At 43.3% G+C, this 14674-nt stretch overlaps 1 protein-coding gene across 1 annotated transcript in view; it reads right to left on the bottom strand.

Moving 5' to 3' along the window:
* LRRC75A (leucine rich repeat containing 75A) overlaps positions 1-14674 on the bottom strand; it is a 62206-nt gene that overhangs the window by 14397 nt on the left and 33135 nt on the right. Inside the window, exon 3 of the mRNA XM_034421085.3 lies at positions 5374-5486. Within this exon, the coding sequence (XP_034276976.1) occupies positions 5374-5486 (113 nt within the window). The remainder of the gene's footprint in view (positions 1-5373; positions 5487-14674) is intronic.

Here is a 14674-nt window from a genome sequence, read left to right on the forward strand (position 1 = left end):
ATCAGAAAACAAGTATTTTCAACTGTTTTAGGAATAATTTTATGGTTGGGGGTCACCACAACATGAGGAACTGTATTAAAGGGTCGCGGCATTAGGAAGGTTAAGAACCACTGCTGTAAGGGGTGGGGTGAGGTGGGCTCAGTGGCTAAGACGCTGAGCTTGTCGATTGAAAGGTTGGCAGTTCAGCGGTTCAAATCCCTAGGGCCGTGTAATGGGGTGAGCTCCCGTTACTTGTCCCAGCTTCTGCCATCCTAGCAGTTTGAAAACACGTAAAAAATGCAAGTAGAAAAATAGGGACCACTTTTGGTGGGAAGGTAACAGTGTTCCGTGTGCCTTTGACATTTAGTCATGCCAGCCACATGAACACGGAGACGTCTTCGACAGTGCTGGCTCTTCGGCTTTGAAACGGAGATGAGCACCGCCCCTAGAGTCGGGAACGACTAGCAAATATGTGCGAGGGGAACCTTTACCTTTAAGGGGTGGGGTGGGGGATATACAGGAAGCACTTATGAGCTGGGTTCACACAGCTTGCATAACCTGATAGGTACATTAACCCATTTTCTGTGTTTAAACAATGCAAGAAATTATATACTAACCAAAGACTCTGGGACTGCACTATATCCTAAACAACAATACAATACAATCACGAAGGTTAAAGCTAATTGAGCATGCTATGTGAATGCAGCCATTAAGCCTCTCATAGAGCTGTGGAAAAGCTTCAAAGATATATTTCCCTTTGAAGGTTCATGCAAAGCATCTCTTCAAAGCAGCTTTGTGCCCTAGCTCTCCACCCCACATTCAGGAGCAAAGGTGCCAACAGCCCTCTTCTTCACAGTGCTTTTGCAATTCCCTTTGGCAGTTCCACTTGTCAACATAGACGCAAAAGCCTCCTGTGACTACTGGATATGGAGAGAAGCAAAGGGTCTTGATGAGGCAATAACAACTCTGCGGCCTGAAGCATCTCCCTAGAGGCATGGGGTTGCCTAGGCTTAATTTTTTACTGGCTTTAGCAACTTCCAGGGAGAAGCCCTTCAGGGGATTTACTTGCGTCTCCAAATGGAAATAATAAAATCCATTACAATTTGACAAAACAGCGAACTGAGAGTGAGACTGGTAATTAAAAACACACAAACACAACTCTTTCATTAATGCTTCCTCAAGTTTAAAGTGCAGCCAGATCTCCATAATGGATTAGTCTTCGTTAGGCACTTTCCTCCTTGTGCTAGATGTCAAATTAACCGAAACGGTTAATTGCTGGATGCAAGAGCAGCAGAAACTTTTGGATGGCCGTTGTCTCAAGCCATTCAAATGGGGACAGGGAGGCGAATGCTAGGTAGAAGGACCACTCCATCAGCCAGGATACGGCAGCCACCTGCAAACTTTCCTGGCCTGGCAAAGGCTGTGCAGATCATGGCAATGGACAAAAAAACAAGCTCTGGCAAAAAGACAGAAGTTGAGGAAAGAAAAGTCTGTATTTAATCAGCAGTGGACAGCCTGCAGGGGGAGATATCTGGCTGCTTTTAGTCTCTTATTAAGTTATTATGGTCACTCTGTTTGTACTTTGTTCCTCTAAAAGCTCAAGGCATCACGTATGAGGTTCTTCCCCTAATTTTATCCTGACAAATCACCATCTTGTAAGGTTTGAAAGAGTGTGACTAGTCCAAAATTGCCAAACAAGCTCAAGATTGTTCAGATTTAGATCAGATTTTCCCAGGCTCCAATTCAAGACCTTGCCTAGTCTACTGATTGTCTTTAATGCCACCTAGACGGGCATCAATCAAGAGGCTTTGGGAAAGTTATATAAAGAATGCAGAGCTGGGAAATTTAGCCTGGTTGGCAATAGAATAGAATAACTTTATTGTCACTTTGAATGTACACTAATCGACATACATTAAAATGAAATTTTGTTGCATACAGCTTTCAAATGGTCACTACCTCCAATATTCACCACGAATGAATGAATGAATGAATGAATGAATGAATGAATGAATGAATGAATGAATGAATGGTTTACCAGATGGATGGCATAGGGAACAAGGCTGTTAAAGAATCTGGTAATCCTGCTAGAAATACTTCAAAACCTCCTCCCAGAGGGGAGCAACAGAAACAGACCGTAAAGTGGGTGTGTAGGATATCTGACAATGCTTTGAGCTCTAAGCACATAGCACTTATAAGTAGTATCCTGAATAACAGGAAGTCAGTTCTCAGTTGTCCTTACCACTCTCTGTATGGACTTTCTATCTGAGGCACTGCTGCCACCAAACCAAACAGTGGTGCAGTTTGTTGAAATGCTCTCAATCATGCCTCTGTAAAAACTGGCCAGGATAGAAGGAGAAAGATGTGCTCTCCTCATCCAACACAGGAAATGCAGACGCTGGTTTGCACACTTCACTAAGGATGACATGTGGAGAGACCAGTTCAGATTGTTAGTTATCTGCACTCCCAGACACTTAATACTGTTGACAAAATTCCACTTTGTCAAAGAATAATACCAATAAGAATGCCCACTTGCTGCTTAGCAGGAAATGATGAAAAGTCTCCGCTCAGTGTATTGGTTCATAATGGTCCATGAGTTGAAAATATGTGTTGCCATTCCTTTTTTTGTGTCTCTCACTTGGGACTGAACAAACCACCAGCAGAGACAAACCTGCTCATTATCACTCTGACAGTATGCCTAATAATAAAAGCTTCACTACAGCAATAGCAATAGCAATAGCAATAGCAATAGACTTATATACCACTTCATAGTGCTTTATAGCACTCTCTAAATAGTTTACAGCATCAGCATATTACTTCCAACAATCCAGGTTCTCATTTTACCAACCTGAGAAGGATAGAAGGCTAAGTCAACCTTAAGCCGGTCAGGATCGAACTCCTGGCAATGGGCAGAGTCAGCCTGCAATACTGCATTCTAACCACTGCGCCACCACGGCAGCTATTTTCCAATTTCTCACACATCTCCATCTTAATCCTTGGTAATCCTTCTGTTCTAAAATTGGAATGTGAAGAGAATTTGGTACTTTTGCATTGCCTGGGGAATCTATTTAGTCTGTATTAAATTACTTGTATCCTACTACCAACTTAGCCAATGTTTGGCTTCCTCTAATGAGGACGTCATTCTACTAGGAATTGTCCCCCCCCCCCGATCTCAGGAGATACTGTGGCCTGAAAACAGAGAACAGAAGCAGTTTTAAGTAGACTCAATGAGATGTCCTCAGCCTAACTCATGCCAGGGGAATCAAGCACCTTCCTTCTCATGCATCTGCCATCAATTTTCTTGGCAGTGGACCACAGCTTTGCTCTCTGTTATGTTCAGCCATGTTAACAGGTGATAGTCAATCATGAGGTGAAATAAAAAGCAAGGAAGCCATTCCCAAGTCATTCTTCTCCCTATTTTGCTACCGTAAATTTCTCCTGGATCGTTTAAAAATAGTTTATGTATTCACATAACATCTCAAATTTGGGTTAAGAAATCATGGTTGTTGGGTTCACATAATACACTATTCTCCTCCTCCTCTTTTATTGTGGCCAAGGCAGGAATATTAAACACTAGGAAACAAAACAAAACATTCACAAGTACAACATTAAGTGTTGCAGATGTCCTTATAGATGCTGCAGTAAAAAAAAGACATACTGAGCTGTTTCCAAACAACTGGTTCCACATGAGTAAATTTCTTTCTTAGAAGGATCTTATAGTACTTTCCCAGTAATAGCAAAATACTAAGTCTAGCCCAGAATACTGTACAGCTTTCCTTAACTTGAGAAATGTAGAGGAGGAGAGAACCTGGCTACTTCCCAAATGCCCTTTGTCATCCTGGTCCTGTTTTCATGTGCCGTGCTATTTACTACCACCTGAAACTTGATATGGTTTAATACCTGCAGAAATGTATGCTTATGCTCTCCTCAAATAAACAAGCCACATGACAACTTAATAGTTCTTATAACATAATGAAACTCAAAGCATCCAGCCCATTTTACCTATTGCAAATCTAGTTAACAGTTTTCCAAGACTCCTGTTCAAAAGTTTCTTCCTCAAAGACTAAGACTTGATCATATGTACCACTCCCATAAACTATGCAGACTCGCAATGGTTTTAGCAATAAATTGTTATAAGCAATACAGTTGGGTCCTTGGCAGTTTCTCAACTTGATTGTTTTCTTGTAGACGTTTCATTACCAAATTAGGTAACATCATCAGAAACAACCAAGCTCAGAGACCACCAAGGAACCGACAGTTCAACTGTGAGCTACAAAGCCTATTAAAAGCAATAAAGTGTTATCCGAAGGATTCATAGTGTACAGGTAGTCCTTTTTTTTAAAATAAAACAAGTTTTATTAAAAAATTTCTTACTGGAAGTCCTTGATCTACGTCTGGTTGCTTAACAATAATTCAATGTTATAACAAAGCTGAAAAAAGTTACAACCCATTCTCATAGTTACAATTTCCCATGAGCATGTGATTGCATTCCTAGCACTTGGTAACTACCTAACTTTTACAACTAGTTGTAGCTTCCTCTGGTCACATGATCATATTTTGAGACTTTGACTGAGACAGCAAAAAACACCCATTGGATAAGCCGTAGGGCCTTTTCAATTGTTGCCCACATCTCTAGAATAGCATTCCCCCAGAAATTAGATTGACCCCCACACTCCTGAGTTTTCAAAAAGCTATAAAGCTAAAAAGACCTGGTTTTTTCAGCCCAATAAAGCCCAGTAAATAAATTAAACCATAGAAAACAGAATTAAAACCAATTTTTTTTAAAAAAATCACAAATTCATCAAGTTAGAAACAGATTTATTTATTAAACTTATATGCTGCCCATCTCACAGAAGTCAACAGACAGATGGCATCATTCCCCAAATGCCCTCAAGTACAAACCATTTTTGCTAGCTTGTGGGAAACCATCAGATGAACACTAGCTTAGCCTTGAGGGGAAGGTGACTGCAATGTATAACGGCCACCAAAGAAAGAGGCTAATTGCAAACCCCAATTTCCTTTACCTCCTTCGCCTGGTACCATTAATAGATTTGGCCAAGGAGCATGCACTGCATGGATCACTTCTATGTGGAAAAGAAGTCCTCGAGATATAAGTAATTAGTTTATATATGGCTTTATAGATACAGTAAAACCAGGATTTTGGATTTCAGCTAGAAACATCAAGGTAAGCAGCGCAGAGCCCGCAACACAATTATAAATTTGGGTATGTGACTTATTTGCCAACCTTCAGGCTGTTGCATTTGAGACCAACTAAGACTATTTTTAAGTGTCTTGAATTCCTCTCTCCACATAGATGCTACCCCTTGTATTTTTCACAGGTTCCAACTAGCTGCTATGACCAGAAGGGTGGTCTCCAGCGGTCCCACTTTTACTCACCAAGCCTGCGGCTTCCTCTTCACCATGCCCTGGCGTCGCCACTGAGAGTGGGGGCTGAGATGGTATGTCAGCTGCCTGCAGAGCTTCTCCATAGTCCCTAGTGAATCCCCCTCCTGCGGCAAGAACAAAAGAGGAAGAATCATTATTGACAACGAAGCCATGGCAAGGAACTAGCCTGAAGGAGATTGTCTGTAGACAACGTGCATGACCTCTTGAGAAGCCAGTTGGAGGAAAAGGAGACTAAGCACGGAATAGCTTCTGCAAGACTCAGGCCTCTCTAGATAAGCAACCAATTCCTAGCTGACTGAATGGGGAGGAAAAGGGTTTGAAGCTGGCAAGTCCTCTGTTCCTCTTGTGATGAATCTCACTCTTCTACAGACCAATTAAAATTTTAACGTATCAAATCCCCCGTTTTACTGCAAGTACTCAAAACTCTGGTCGGGTAATTAAGCCAACATGATTGATTCATCTCTCACTATCACTACTGTTTCTTCCAAGGGTAAACACTGTTAATTAAGATTCTTAGTGTGCTAAACAGCAGCCTAAGATTGCCCTAGACAAGCCCAGTGAAATACAGCCAGCCATTGGTGAACCTTCAAGCATCATTATAGATCAATCACTTGCTTCCATCATTGTTATCTTAAGATGACACAAGATTCTTAGAATGATCCACATCCATCTAGTTCTTTCACTCGCTGTGAAGCATGCAACAGAGAAATGTTTAGCTCTGTTTTGTCATTGATTCAGGCAGCTCTGCAGCGAGGTTAGTATGCATAACATGTTTCCACTGGAGAAGAACTCTAGCCCACAGCCTGTGCAATGACTCAGGAAGTGCAATTACTTGGCTTGGCTTGCTATCTTTCACACAGAAGTTGCTGTGATTTCACCCTGCTACCAACCATTGCTGTTATTATGGGTCGTGCACAGAGTGGATTCTGCATGCCAGAGAACACCCTCTGCATGCAGTGAGGGATTCTTTGCAGACCTCTGCAAAAGCACAACAGAAAGACAGGGCAAAGCAAATCTGCTAAGCAAACAACCTCATTTACTTATAGAAAGATTCCATTGCTTTGCTGCACTGCGAATAGCAGTACATTTTCTCACAATCCTTGCAAAAAAGCAGCCAAAGGAAACAGAGTAGATCAAAGACAAAACACACACCACACAATCCACAATGTGGCAAGTTCAAATGGCAAACCCTTTTATTTTAGGCAGGCTTTGGGATGGATGGGTATGCACCCCTTCCAAGCTGCATATACCCAGTGGCACACCTAGGCGGGCATCTTCATCTGGCAGCCCCCATTATCCATTGCCAAACAAGTAGCAACAGAGCACTGGAGCAGAGCCAGAGGGGATATGCCTCTCATATGCTGACCCAGCTTCCTCTTCCATTAACTACTGTCCGTATCAACTCTGTCCCCGCTGTCAGTAACAATATCATCAGATCATATTTTTAACCTTTTCCTAACGATGCTCTACCAAAAAGAAAGCAAGAAAAGAAAACCACACCAGATATTTGCAGGAACATGACTAGCAGGGCTCAACTATGTCTTTTGACTGGTATATATAGATACTCAAGAATATGTGGAAGGTGGTGGACATGTTCAAAAGCAAAAAAAATTTGGATGAAAATACACACATGGTTAGAGAAGATATTAAGGCAGCATATAGATTCAAAGCCAGAAATATTTTTGCTACCAGAAAAATGTAATAATGTATTTAATATTACATGTCTTGACAGCAGCGAGAATTGTATTTGCACAACACTGGAAAAATGAGGAAACACCTACAGAAGAAAATATAATTTTAAAAATACTAGATTGTGCAGAAAAGGATAGGTTGACATTAAAGATAAAGGATAAAGAAGACACAGAATACTTTTTAACATGGGATTTGTTTTATCAATGGTTACGACAATAGAACAGGGGTGTCAAACTCGATTTCATTGAGGGCCGCATCAGGGTTATGTTTGACCTCGGGTGTGTGTGGGGGGGGGGGCAGGATGGGTGTGGCCAGTTTGAAATCACTCGTGTCAAGTGCGCCTGTGGGGTCCTAAGTGCTCTGCCAGTGAAAATGGGCTCCCAATGTCCGTTTTCAGCTGAGACGGCCTCCTGCAATCCTCTGCCAGTGAAAACGGAGATTGGGAGCCCGTTTTCGCTGGCAGAGGCACCACGGGCTGGACCTTCACTGTTTCCAGGGTGGCCCCATGGGCCAGATATAATAATAATAATGATAATAATAATAACTTCATTGTCATTGTATGTGTAAACACAGTATATCCATACAACGAAATTCACCTAACACCCAAAGACCAGGTCCAACACACATAACAATCCCCAAACACCCACCCACCCACCCACCCCAAATCCCCCACCCCTAAATCACCCAAACATCCACACAACAGACCAAGTAATGCTGTCCAACAGCTCACTGATGGTGGCCCTTTAGTTCATTGTTGAGTGCAATTATAGCTCTGGGATTAAAAACTATTCAGAAAACGTGTGGCCCGAGTTTTAATTGTTCTGTATCTTCTGCCAGAAGGCAACAGATCCGGCCTGCAGGCCTTGAGTTTGACACCCCTGCAATAGTACAAAGCTGAGATTAAGCAAATGGGCATAAAGTTACCTCCTATTAAAGCCAATGACAGAAGAAAGCAGAGCAGTATTGAAAGAGGATTCAGCTCAACTTCCTCCAACAGAACTTGCTTTTACTCAAAGGCTGCAGACGATTTATTACTATTTATTTCTCTTTCCTCCAAGTGCCCAAGCATTGTACATTTGTTTTACCATTGCAACAATCCTGTTCTTTTGAGAGAACGAGCTGCCCAAAAGCATCCATGGCTGAGTGTGGATTTGGAGCTGGGCCTCCCAGATTGTAGTCCAATACTGACACTCCTCTCTGATTTACACATACCATTATTCTCGCCAAAGTAGCCATCATCTTCTCACTGCATCCATTTCTGCTTACTGTCCCATGTCCAAATAATGCCTGGAGATAATGCTTCCTATTTTAATCAAGGAATCAGAGCTGAGTATTCAAAGTGAATTAAAAAGTTTAAGTGGGAGTGCAATGGCTGCCAAATGCTAATCCCTGGGAATGTGAAAAACATTTGTAAAGTTTCATGTTGTCTGTGGCTGTTTTGATTTTACATCAGGTTGTTCCAATCTTACTGGAAGTTTTCCAATGCTGTCCTCACTATTTTGGAAGTGTTTCACACTCAAAACAGGGCCATTTGAGGCTCCTAACCCTTCTTGGAAGGGTCGAAGCTGCTTTGGAACACTTCCAGGAAAACCAGGGCAGTCCATGTCAAACTATGGATGTAGAATTTTGAATCTAAAAGTTAAGATTATAACTCCTTGGCTTGCTTCCATCTTGCTCAATGGGAAGCACAACAGAACTTGTCATTTAAGATTTGCAATTCACAGAGATAAAACCCCAACCAAGGGCCCCTGGGCAGGGGTAAAATGCTCCCGGTTTGGACCGGATCGCCTGATCTGGTAGCGATGGCGGCGGGTGGTTCGGAGAACCGGTAGCAAAAATCCCTGTGCCCCCCCTCCCCCATGCTCAGCTGAGCCGCACAATCATCAGAGGCTTTTTTTTTTCTTTTAAAAGCATTTTTTCTACAACTTCTGACGAAAAAATGCTTTTAAAAGTTTAAAAAAAAAGCCTCTGATGATCGCGCAGCTCAGCTGGGATCGTCAGAGAGGCATTTTTTAAAAAGCCTCTCTGACGATCCCAGCTGAGTTGCCTGATCGGCAGAGGCTTTTCAAAGCATTAGAAAAAATGCTTTGAAAAGTTAAAAAAAAAAAAAAGTTGGTCATGCCCACCCAGTCACATTACCCCCCCAAGCCACGCCCACAGAATCGGTAGTAACAAATTTTACATTTCACCCCTGCCCCTGGGGGAATTCCAGTTCTATACCTCCCAGTCTATAACTCACTTCCAAAACTGCCTTCCTTCACTCCTTTAATTTATCATGTTCAAGTGTCACAACTAAAAATGGCTGTCGGAATGTTTATCAGTCCTGGGAACTCAATACAGCAGAGCTGCAGCCAGTAAAATGCCAGGCATGCATTGAAGTCTGTCTGGCTTTCCATATTAGGGGGTAGAGAGGAACCTCTCCCACCCAGATTTAGTCACATGCCTCATCTTTTTGCTAGGTTGGCAACAAGTAATTGCAATACCCATACGCTTGCTCTTATACTGTAGCATGCTGTCTGTCTGGGTAATGGTGGAGCATGAACATTACAGAATGTCCTGGTTTTCAGCAACATTTCTGCTGTTTGAACATAGGCATTAGTACCAAACCCTGTTATTAGTTTCCTCTACTTTGGACTGGGTCCATCCTACTTCTCATCGCAGGGAATTTGTAAAGCTGAAATTAATCACTGCCTTTATTTTCAAGTCAAAGAAAATGATGTCATAGCAAGGCTTTAAAAGTCCCTGCTATGCTAGCAATCTCCTTGGCAGGTCATTTTAGTGAATTTAATTCATTCTGGGAACCTGGAATGCTAATCCCAGGAGAAAGAGAGGGGAGGGGGCTTTGGCTGCTCAAAAGAGCTTTGGTTTAAGCCCAGAAATGCTCTATAACATGTTCAAAGATTTAAAACTACATGGTCTATAGCCGAGAGCTGACTTACTTTGAGCTTCGTGCAAAAACAACAAAGCCAACTTCAATGGCAGCTTCTCCGTCTGTTTCTAAACCCCAGGTGGAAGGGATAAGTATGAGCAGGAGATGCTGGTGAAGCCAGGCTCCCTTGGCCCTACATCCACTCCAAGGGAAGTTAACTAATTACTCTATAGGATCAACCCCCTACTGAATTTGGGCATGAATTATTTATCAGATGCTGTGAAATATTCATGGTGACCTATTTTACTTAACAAAGTAGGCCCTTGCTGGAGGTAGCCTAGCAGCACACACCTATGGGCTGTAAACCTGATCTGAACAAGTATTTTGGAGAAAGGGAATTGTTTGGAGAACTTGGTTTACCATTATAAAGTGTGCCAATATTATTCTGAAGGTTTGTTTGTTACTGGCAGTTTTTTAAATTAAGGTCAGCAGCCACTCACCAATCTTTCTCACATAAATACTTGTCACTTGTTCCTACATTTGTAATGACCCTAAACAATTTCAAAGTCCTTCAGCTAGTGAGTTCAAGCATCTGTGCCAACTGAGACAGAATTCTTCAGGCATTTGGCACAGCTGCTGATCGTAAGTCTCCCAAATAAGACCTCCCACTCATCATATATGAGCTTGCCCCTCCTAGTGCCCACTTACTCTATTTTACTCAAATAAAGATACACAACATCACATAATTAAGTGTCCATCCAGCCAAGATGGGTGGTAAGATGGGCAGCAAACAAATTTCATAAACAAACAAACAGACAGACAGACAAATACATTTCAAATTTGAATACATGGATAGAATCTGCCCAGAATTATCTCTTTTCAATTTGGCCTCTCACTGATGCATTCACTGCTGCTGTAACTGTAGCTTGTCTCTTCTTTCTCCCAATTTTTCCAAGCATAATGGACTTCTCAAGGGAATTGCATTTCCACATTGTATGTCCAAAACATGCCAGAGGGCCAGAGGGCAAAGTGCCAGAGGGTTAGAGGTCAACTCTAACCCTCTAACAGAGGGTTGTGGTCAACTAGAGGCTCAGAAGCTTCTTGTTTAAAGATCTAATAATCTATTTTGACTATGGCTACTTGATATTGAAGGGGTAGTGTCTTCCAGAGTTTTTGAGGTCTGAAACAGATGAAAACAACAGTATAAGCCCTAGCATTATAAAAACACTACAAGATATCTGAGATAAATTTGAGGATTAAAAATTCATATACCTATCTCCTTCTCCGTCTTCTCCCTCCTCCTCCTCCTCCTCCTCCTCTTCTCCTCCTCCTCCTCCTTTTTATTTACAGATTAACAGAGTTGGAAGGGACCTTGTAGGTCATCTAGACCAGCCCCCCACTCAAACAGGAGACCGTACACCACCTCCTCCTCCCTCTCACTTTGTTTTCAGGAATTATATGGAAGTACATTTATTGTTACTTTCATTTCTCAATTTTTTCAGCTTCCAGTTTGATACACATCCACGGGATGTGTTTCCAACTAGTACAAATATGGTCCAGCCTGAAAGTCTGTGACATTCAACTTAGTGTTGCCACCTAATTGGTAAGCTCTAGACAGACAGACAGGCAGACAGGCAGGCAGGCAGGCAGGCAGGCAGGCAGGCAGGCAGGCAGGCAGGCAGACAGACAGACAGACAGATGTATACTAAACTATGGATTTCTTTGCCAGTCCCAAGCCTGGATAAATGGGGATGGCCGAGATAAGACCTGGCAACCTATCTTGTAAAACCTCACCCAAAAAATGCTATAGAAAGCCTCTCAAATGAATCAGACATGGTGTCAATGATAGGACCCTCTATCCAACAAGCTACTAGAGAAGCAAGCATCTGCAGTGAATAGTCAGGGCATCATTGATGGGCCTGGGGCAAATCTAAAACGCATTGGTAAAGCTGCACAAAACACATTGGGTGGAAATGTGGAATGTTTGAGGAATGAACCAGGGTAAATTGGATGCCATCAAACGGGAGAGGGCCAGGTGGAAAATTGACTTCCTTGGCGTCAGTGAGCTACATTGGATAGACAATGGCTATTTCCAGTCTGAGGAATTCACTATTTATTACTTAGGACATGACATCAGGAAAACAAATGGATTGGCATTTATCACAAGCAAGAAACTCACCCAAGCAGTGAAAAGCTACTTCACGATTAATGATCGCATTATAACCATCTGAATCTGTGCCAAACCCCTCAGAATCAGAGTTGTCCAAGACTATGCCCCAACGACTGACGCAATGGAGCTTGAAATAGAGAATTTTTATGCCAGCATAAAAAAAAAAAAAAAATCTCTGAAGCAAATGACCAAAAAAGATATCATTTCCATACTGACTGGGTTATTTCAATGTAAAGTTGGCACCCAAGCAGAAAAAGGGCATCACTGGCAGCTTTGAATTTGGGGAGAAGAATGATGCAAGCAGTAGTTTGGTCAATTCTGCCATGAAAATTGATTTTGGATCATGAATACCAGGTTCAAACAGCACAAGTGTGGCTTATATACACTTGGAGTTCACCAAATAAGCTTAGCTGTAATCCAATTGACTATGTCCTCTGCAGCCATAGATGGACCAACTCAGCTCTCACTGTTAAAGACATATCCAGTTGCTGATTGCAGTAATCATGAATAGTTGATGGCTCAGAGCAAATTATAAAACACCAAAAAAACACCACCACCAAAGAAGTCTGATATCACCAAAATCCCATCCATCTATGCAATTGAGATGAAAAATAGGTTTAAACTACTGGACACTGGACACTAAGGATGTGGTGGCTCAGTGGCTAAGACGCTGAGCTTGTCGATTGAAAGGTCGACAGTTCAGCAGTTTGAATCCCTAGTGCCGCGTAATGGGATGAGATCCTGTTACTTGTCCCAGCTTCTGCCAACCTAGCAGTTCGAAAGCACGTAAAAAATGCAAGTAGAAAAATAGGGACCACCTTTGGTGGGAAGATAATAGCATTCCGTGTGCCTTTGGCGTTTAGTCATGCCGGCCACATGACCACAGAGATGACTTCGGACAGCGCTGGCTCTTCGGCTTTGAAACGGAGATGAGCACCGCCCCTAGAGTTGGGAACAACTAGCACATGTGCAAGGGGAACTTTTACCTTACTGGACACTGCTAAGAAGCTGTTTGACAAACTGTTGCAAGAAATTCAATTGATTATCACTGAAACAGCAGTTAAATACAAACCATACAAAAAGCCTGAGAACATGGATTTCAGATGCAACCATCAGAATAGTTGAGTGAAGAAAAGCAGTCAAAGCAGCAGGCAAATGGGAGGAAACAAGGAGACTGAATACAGATTTCCAAAAAGCAGGAAGAAAAGAAGAGGAATATATCTGTACAAGTCAAAAAGATTCGAACGTCATTTACTGCTCATAAAAACATCATCACAAGCAAGTACGAGGTTTTATCTTGTGATGATGGAGGCAGTGAAGCATTCTTACTTCTCTGCCCTCATTGCGTCCGCGGATAATCATCCGGCCGCCTGTTTAGGGTATCCCGCTCCCTCTTGAATCGGGGAGCAGGGGATGACCCTCTGCGGGGCTGGGCCGAGGAGTTTAGTCAACATCTGCTGGACAAGATCGCTCAGATCCGGGCCGGTCTGGACTCTGACTGAGCAGGGTCGGACCGGGGGGGGGGGGGGAGACGACTGGTCGTGTTATTTGGGAGGAGTTCAACCCTGTTACTCCGGAAGAAGTGGACAGGATCATGGGTAAGCTGAGTGCTGCCACGTGTGTATTGGACCCGTGTCCCTCCTGGCTCGTTTATTCGGCTCGGGAGGTTACACGAGGCTGGATCCAGGCAGTGATTAATGCATCCTTGGGTGAGGGAAGCTTCCCTACCGCCTTGAAAGAGGCGGTGGTGAAGCCCCTCCTCAAGAAACCTGCTTTGGAGCCAGCTATTTTAAACAATTTTCGTCCTGTCTCCAACCTTCGCTTTGTTCCGAAGGTTGGTGAGAGCATGGTGGCACGTCAACTCCCGTTGGCCCTGGATGAAGTGGAGTACCTGGATCCGTACCAATCGTGTTTCAGGCCCAGGTACAGTACGGAGACAGCATTGGTCACGCTGGTGGATGATCTCTGGAGGGCCCGAGACAGAGGTTACTCCTCTGTCCTGGTCCTATTAGATCTCTCGGCGGCTTTCAATACCATCGACCATGGTATCTTGCTGCGACGCCTCGAGGGGTTGGGAGTGGGAGGCACTGTCTTACGGTGGTTCTCCTCCTACCTCTTGGAACGTTTGCAGGTGGTGTTGGCTGGGAGACAGAGGTCGGCCCCAAGGCCCCTCACTTGTGGGGTACCCCAGGGGTCGGTCCTCTCTCCTCTTTTGTTCAACATCTATATGAAGCCGCTCGGTGAGATCATCCGGGGTTTGGGGATGAGGTATCATCAGTATGCTGATGATACCCAGCTTTTTATATCCACCCCAAACCAACCCAGCGATGCCCTCGACGTGATGTCCTGGTGCCTGGAAGCGGTGCAGATCTGGATGGGGAGGAACAGGCTTCGGCTCAACCCTGCCAAGACCAAGTGGTTGTGGGTACCGGTGTCTCGGTCTGATCGAGAGATCCCATCTTTGGTGATAGGGGATGAGGTCCCTTGTAGACAGGGCGCACAATTTGGGTGTCCTCCTGGACTCGCGGCTAAACTTGGAAGATCATGTAACGACTGTAACC

This window comes from Pantherophis guttatus, chromosome 1, assembly GCF_059756535.1.
Source record: "Pantherophis guttatus breed Tessera chromosome 1, ASM5975653v1, whole genome shotgun sequence".
NCBI classification, from domain to species: Eukaryota; Metazoa; Chordata; class Lepidosauria; order Squamata; family Colubridae; genus Pantherophis; species Pantherophis guttatus.